The sequence below is a fragment of the Mus pahari genome, chromosome 12 (assembly GCF_900095145.1).
Source record: "Mus pahari chromosome 12, PAHARI_EIJ_v1.1, whole genome shotgun sequence".
Lineage (NCBI taxonomy): Eukaryota > Metazoa > Chordata > Mammalia > Rodentia > Muridae > Mus > Mus pahari.
This window is the reverse complement of record NC_034601.1, coordinates 33,757,755-33,765,066: the sequence shown is the minus strand read 5'-3', so window position 1 is coordinate 33,765,066 and position 7,312 is coordinate 33,757,755. Positions and strand designations below refer to the sequence as shown.

The following is a 7,312-nucleotide window of genomic DNA, read 5'->3' as shown; positions in this document are numbered from 1 at the left end:
AATCAGTACAATGATGGTCAGTAACGAAGTTGAACTTGGCCTCTCAAGATATTTGCCCTTTAGAGACTGTGTTTTTGGTATCAAAATGTCTATCTTTCAAAGTCTGTTTGTTTGCGTGTCTAGTTTAGAGAGCAGCCTCACTGGTCAGGATTAATATCAGCGCATGCCAATAATGAGTTTTACGATGTAACTGATCCGGCTGTACCAGTTAGATTCTCCCTGTCAGAGCCTTCTAAGCACTGTATGGTTCTACCCATCTGATATGGAAGTTACCCCAGATAAGTAAATGGCATTTCTAAGCAGAAATTCCACAGGGTGGGGATGGGGATTGGAAGATGGTGTAACGCAAGGGCCCAGATTCTTCTGTTCCTTTGACAAACATTGATGGAATATGTGTGCCAAACTGTTGAGTCAAAAACACTCATACATTTTAACTTTGTAAATTCCCACAGTCTTCAGGGCGAAAGGAAATGAGAAAATATTTAGAGATGTTTAAATTGCTTAGGTTATTAATTTAAAATACTTATGTTATTAAAATATGCCTTGTAGCATATGTTATAACAATAGAGTTAACACTTGTCAGGGCCTGAGTCATATAAAAGACGTAGGCTGAAGGAGTCTCAGCGGTTAAGAGCACAAGCTGTTCTTCGAGAGGGCTTCACTTCCCATCACTCAAATCAGGTGACACACAACAGCCTGTAACTCCAGCTCCAGGGCATCTGAGGCCTCTGTCCTACACAGGCATTCACACACGTACAGCTGTACTAACACAGACACACAAAAATACATGGCTTTAGAAAGAAAAAGAGAATGAAAGAAAGAGAGGGAGGGAGAGAGAGAAAGCAATAGAAAGATAAAGGAAGATAGAGAAAGAAAAAAGAAAGAAAGAAAGAAAGAAGAGAGAGAGAGAGAGAGAGAGGGAGAGAGAGAGAGAGAGGGAGAGGGAGAGGGAGAGGGAGAGAGAGAGAGAATGGGGAAATAAAACAACAAAAGCAAGATGTACCTCTCCGCAAACCAGGAGTTCGGCTAACTTGGTGTCTTGTCTTCACTTTGCACTTCTGAGTCTCCCCCCTCTCACTTCCGCTTTCCTTGGAAAGTCTACCACTCTTCCCACGTCCCTCCTCATCCTCATCCTACCTCTATTCTCCGGATCAGAACGCTGACTCTATATAACCGGCTAAGTTGGATCCTTTCGCACTGAAGCCCCAACTCATTTATGTAGACATCCGCTCACGCATTCTAACGACTTGAGACCTTAGCTTCTTGCCTCGCCCAGAATCCTAGACTGTAACCATCTTCCTCACTCATCTTTACATACCTCGATGTGAGAACTGTATCATTTAATGCCTTCTGACTTAGAGTGTCAGCCGGTTAGCTAATTAAAGAATAACGTGTGGGGAATGGGAGCAGCTTTTCTCAAACATGTCTCAAGTACAGAAGCCAAAAAATGATTGACCCGAACATTTAACCTGTGCCCCTTCCAGAGAATCCCCCCCCCCAAATCTGCCATTTCTGTCTGTGTATCCTCAGAGGTACTTTACCAGTTAGTTAGGCTTTGATTCCCCAGAGTTTTGTTCTAGTTGGGTTCTGAGAATCTATTGTGTACATGAAGTCCCTAGAAGAGTGGACAAGGGAGTACACAGACCTCTTTGCTCTGCACTTCCCTCATGCAAGAGGGAACTTCAACTCTCCAACTCTCTTAGTTTCCCTATGGTTGTAGTTGGCCTTGCCCAAGGACGGCCGTGGCCATACCGGAGGCTCTCAGTGTGTGTCAGCCTGGCCATCACTGTGACAGGTCTGCTCTCTGTGCTCCTGGTGACCTTGAAGAACCCCAGTACCCCTCTGAGAAGGATGATTCTGGTGTCTCTCATACCCTAAGGGACTCCTGAGGGACACAGATCAGACTCTAAAAGGCTTTATTTTGTTCTTTAGAAAACGCCTGTGATGGCTGACCTCAGGTATTTCCACCATTACTAAAAGCTCTCATTTGGATACAAAAAAAAAAAAAAGGAAAGAGGAGATATCATGATTTGCTGACAGTGTAGAGACTGAAACAGTATTTGCTGCCTAGTCGCATCCAATGTTACATTCTTAACTGTGTCTTCAGCTTGTGGGAAATCCTGAAGATGGCCAAAGACGATTCCACTGTTCGGTGCTTCCAGGGCCTGTTGATTTTTGGACACGTAATTGTTGGTGTAAGTCATGAGTACTTTTCAAAAAAATGTGTTCTTCTTGTAAGCATGGCTTTTAGATAAATTAAAAGTAAAAGTTTAAGAAAATATTATAAACATCCTTCCCCTTTATAGTGCCTCCATTTTAAGAAATATGATAATAAATATACTGCCTAGAATCTTAAAATAGCTATATATAATCACCTATTATGACAGAAGGCCATGGTCAACACTAAATTAGATTATTTCCTTTCCAATTTTTAAGACATAGTGATTATTGAGAGTCATATGTTCACCGGTCAGTGTCTAAATGCACCTGCTTCTCAGTCATTTATGCTTCTGTCCAGTTGCACCTTGGTTTGACTTGGGGACTGTGTTATTGGAGGTGCTAGGACAGATGTTCTTCTGTAAGGCTGTGAGAACCCAAGCTGTGTGGGCAAGAGGATATGGGAAGAGCATTAGTCAGGGAGTCAAGAGAGTTGGTCCTTGGTTCAGGACTGCCTCTGCTTCTGTGGCTAAGGACAGTCACCATCATTCAGAACCATGGTTCTTCATCCATAGAATATGATCTCTGGGAAGACAGTCACAAACATTCCAGAACCACTGTGACAATGGCCAGGACACTTCCAGTATTACAACCCAGGAAAGTTTGCAATGGGATAGGATAGGAGAATAACTTTCATACATGAATGTACTGTCTGAGTGGGTCATACCCCAGGGGCTTTATGGATGGCCTGGGGTTACCTAAATCTTTTCCCAACTAGCAAACAGATGGAGTTATATGTGAAAGAAAGTATGTGAAAGAAAGTATTAAAGGCAGAGGGTATGTGGAAGAAGGAAGCAAGATAGAAATAGCTGTTGGGTCTCCTGGCAATGGGGGATTCGTTGCATAAAGCCTCTGTAAGATGTAAGGAATTCACCACTAGAGCCCATCCTGCCCCATCCCCTTTCCCCTGGTGCTGTGCTCTTGACCACTAGTCTGACAGACTCATTCTCATCTTGTTTCCAGATGTGTGGCATCGCCCTGACAGCAGAGTGTATCTTCTTTGTATCTGACCAACACAGTCTTTACCCACTTCTCGAAGCCACCAACAATGATGATATCTTTGGGGCAGCTTGGATAGGCATGTTCGTGGGCATCTGCCTCTTCTGTTTGTCCGTTCTAGCCATAGTAGGAATTATGAAGTCCAACAGGAAAATCCTCTTGGCGGTAAGACCTTACAATGCATGGACCTTACAAAGCTGGAGATGTAGCTCAGTTGACAGAGTGCCTGCCCAGCACACATTAAAATCTTGGGTTCAATCCCTAGCACCATATTATCTGGGCATGGTGGTGCATGTCTGTAAACCTGTTCTCAAGGTATAGGCAAGATGATCTTAAATTCCAGGTAATCCTTGGCTAGGTAGCAAGTTCAAGACTAGCCTGCACTACCAGAGACCCTTTCTCAAAATAACAACTAATAAATTCTCTTCAGTGTTTTCCTGGGCCAATTTTTGGTGAACTGTTTCTTCTCGATTGAGCAAAGAGCTTTGGTTTTCAGTGGGCTACGTGGAAGAAGGATTCTAGATTAGTGGACAAAAGGATAAGGGAGATTCCCTGTTGCAACATCATCCATGTAGGATGTAAAGATGTCCTTCATGGTTGAAAGTTCAGGTTCTAGTAAAATGAGCTGAAACTGGGAAGGAATGCCTTTGGGTGGTCTAGTTGACTATGTGCAGATGTGTGCTTCTCCAGCTGCTGTCTGCACATGCCCAATAGTCACAGCCAGGAATTACATGAACATGAAAAATGACGCCATGGGATTTTTTCTTAGATTTTCCCCCCTTGTTAATAACAAGTTAGTTTTCGGTGTTGATGTGTTAAGATACAAAACAGAAAGTAGACATGAGTTTTTCATAGCAGACAAGAGCCTTTTTTTAAGACTTTCAAGTTCAAGGCCAATGGCTTTTGTGCCATGGCTGCGTGCCTCACACTGTCATTTACTCTGTGGTACAGAAAACTCGGAGGACCTCAAACAGCACCATTGTGAGTGACCCATTCACACTAGTCTGTGGTTTCAAGGCACTGGCTAGGCCACGCTCTGCCTTTGCAAATGAAAATGTAAGGTAGGGGGATCTTACTTGGGCCTCAACTTCTGCCTTCTGCTCTGTGCCCCAGGACTGCAGTTTGTGTCACTGTCATCGCAAGCACATACACACCCACCCTTGTACCCCTCCCTACCCCTGAAGTAACTCCCCTACCCTGAGTCCCTCTTCTGAAGAAGAAGTTCAGCCACTTAAGGAGCTTGTTGGTCTGCTTCTCTCAGGTGCCCATTCCCCGAGTGCCCAGGAATGCAGAATGTTTGCCTTCTCTGTTGCCTTTGGGTGAGTTAGTTCCTGGGCAAACGCACTCTGAGAGAGTAGGGAAAGGGACACAGAGAAGAGGGTGAGAACTGAGAGTATGACAAGCACAGACTTCACCCTGGGCTCCCCTCTGGCCTAATCCTGAGGGGTCCTGAGGTTCTGTCATGGGAGCCATCAAAGCTCTTGACAGGAAGCAAGGCAGTAGCCAATATGGGGAGAATTATTAGAATCTCTGAAAAAACTCTTTCCTGATTTTTTTTTCCACAGAGGTGGTTGGGGTTTGGGGGGGGAGTAGGAGGGTTGTTGTTTTGTTCTGTTTGGGGGTCAGGCAGTGAAAGCAGCAAAGGGTCCTGACCTCTGAATCTACAAACACCCCAAAGAGGGAGGACAAGTTCCCCCATCTACTCTACAGTCCTTCTCCCCAAAGAAGGACATGAGGAGAGTCAGTGCATGTATAAAAGTGTGCAAAGCAGGGGCCCTCACTGAGACGTGTCTGCTGTTCAGCTCTGTTCCAGTCAGACACCGGGGCCAGGGCTGCGCTAAGCTGTTCACACACAGTGACTTGCAGCCCATGCACACACGTGCACGCACAGCAGAAGCAGCACAGAGAGGAGAGCTCCGCTTCCCTCACTCGAGCTGGTTATCACGAGAACTTGGGTGTGTGTTCCGGGTGAACAGTGAGTCTCTATGCAGGAAGGCTGCCTGCTCCTTAGAGATGAGACTGGGTCGGAAAGACACAAGGCATTAGTCATGTTCGTCAACAGTTCCTGACTTCTGTGGTTCTACATTTTCAGCAGCTCATGAAGAAAATGACTCCCACTAAAAGGGATTTACAATGCTCAGTGTCAGGTATGACGCACTAAGGCTATCTTGCCAGCCACCGGGCATGTATGTATACCAAAAAAAAAAAAAAAAAAAAAAAAAAAAAACCTCTGAAAAGCCCACACGTTCCTTCATTGTTTATCTTATCTCCCCCCACATTAAAACAGAATTCAGGATGAGAGAACTCCAAACCGAATGGTCATTTCTTCCAGAGATAAGCAGAGAACTGAACTGACCCACGCCCCATCTTGAGCCGAGTACCTAGCACTAACCCTGTTCCAAGCAGCTGATCAAAAAGGGTTTGTACTCCCTGACTGCTCGGATACCACATTCAGACGCATGTGCTTAGGACTGACTCACAGCAACCGCTTGGTGAGGTGTCTGTTATAATCCTCCGTTCTCATCTGTTTCCCTCCCAGTACTTCATCATGATGTTTATAGTGTACGGTTTTGAAGTGGCATCTTGCATCACAGCAGCAACGCAACGCGACTTTGTGAGTATAGTCCCCAGTGCACGGAGCAAAAATGATGGTAGCTCTGACACTCCAGCAACTGGCATGCTTCGACCCCTCGCTGTGTGCTCGTCGTGCCAATACGCGCGCTATTAATACCCATGCAGTATGGGAAGCACTGCTTGTCTTTTCTAAATTAAAAGGAAAAGGTACTAAACGCAAAGAAATGTATCTAGGGATGAACGGCTGACAGGTTTCAGCAGGGATTCTGAGCCCAAGCAGCTTGATTCCCAATGCCCAAGCTGGCATCCTGGCACTGACCGCCATTCATCCACACCGTGGCCTTTCTACATCTTCTGCCTCGTGGAAGACATAATTCAGAATCTTTCTTGCTCTGTTTTTCACTGTTTCCCTAATCTACACCATCCTTAAAACACCCAGTCATGCAGTGATTCCTTCTTATACGGAAACCCAAAGCAGCCCCCGGCCAAATGAGCATAGTGCCCCTGAGTTTAGCTTCCCCAAGAGAATGTTCAGTTTAAAGAGCAACAGGCGCTACTTGGCATTTCTAGGGAGTAGGTGTGCTGACTCTCCTCTGTCATTCCCACCCCTGCAGTTCACAACCAACCTCTTCCTGAAGCAGATGCTGATGAGGTATCAAAACAACAGTCCCCCAACCAATGATGACAAATGGAAGAACAATGGGGTCACCAAGACCTGGGACAGGCTCATGCTCCAGGTGAGGAGTGTGGTCCCGGGGTGATCGCCCCTGGGGTGATCGCCTCTACACCTGAATGGGTAGCCACACGAATGTGGGTGGGAGTGAAGTCAGCACCTCCAGTAGGTTTCTTCTACTGGAGAAGGAACAAGAAGATCAGCAATGCCTCTTGTTTACTGGGGAGCCTGAGGATGGGGGAATGTTAAATGAGTGATGGGGGGGCAGGGGGCAGGGCTCTAGATCCATATTTTATGTAAAACTTTGACGCAGATTAGCCTGCCCTATAGAGTGTATGTTAACTAACATTGGATTAATAATATATTCTGCCTCTAAAGACTTCACTTTCACTTACAGTAACAGGAAGGGGCGCCTCACCTGCCCCACAGAGAACTCATCTGGTGACATATACATGTCTCACCTTTTTTGCCTCCTTTGATGAATTCTGCTAAGTATCAGGAGACATGATTTGATTTAATCACTCAGTTTTAAGTGGCCATCATACCACATATCCATGCCTACCCCAAATACCATCAGAACCCCAAGTCTCCCAGAGTATTGTCCATGTTGTCTTTTGTATGTAACCTCTAATGTGAGTCAACTTTGCATTGGCCCCAACACACACATATACACACATGCAAATTCTCTCACTCACACACTCACATAGATACACACTCACACTCACTGACATACACACATTCACATTCTCTCTCACACACACACATGCACACGCACACATGCACACACACACACCAATCTTTCAGTCTCCTCTTCTCTCTTTCTCTCTCTCTCTCTCTCTCTCTCTCTCT

General features: G+C 45.4%; 1 protein-coding gene across 1 annotated transcript in view; it reads left to right on the top strand.

Moving 5' to 3' along the window:
- The first annotated feature begins 2,104 nt into the window (after positions 1–2,104).
- The window catches only part of Upk1b (uroplakin 1B), a 15,795-nt gene continuing 10,587 nt past the window's right edge, over positions 2,105–7,312 (top strand). Inside the window, exons 1-4 of the mRNA XM_029544654.1 lie at positions 2,105–2,195; positions 3,181–3,381; positions 5,756–5,830; positions 6,405–6,527. Of these exons, the coding sequence (XP_029400514.1) occupies positions 2,127–2,195; positions 3,181–3,381; positions 5,756–5,830; positions 6,405–6,527 (468 nt within the window). The 5' untranslated portion in view covers positions 2,105–2,126. The remainder of the gene's footprint in view (positions 2,196–3,180; positions 3,382–5,755; positions 5,831–6,404; positions 6,528–7,312) is intronic.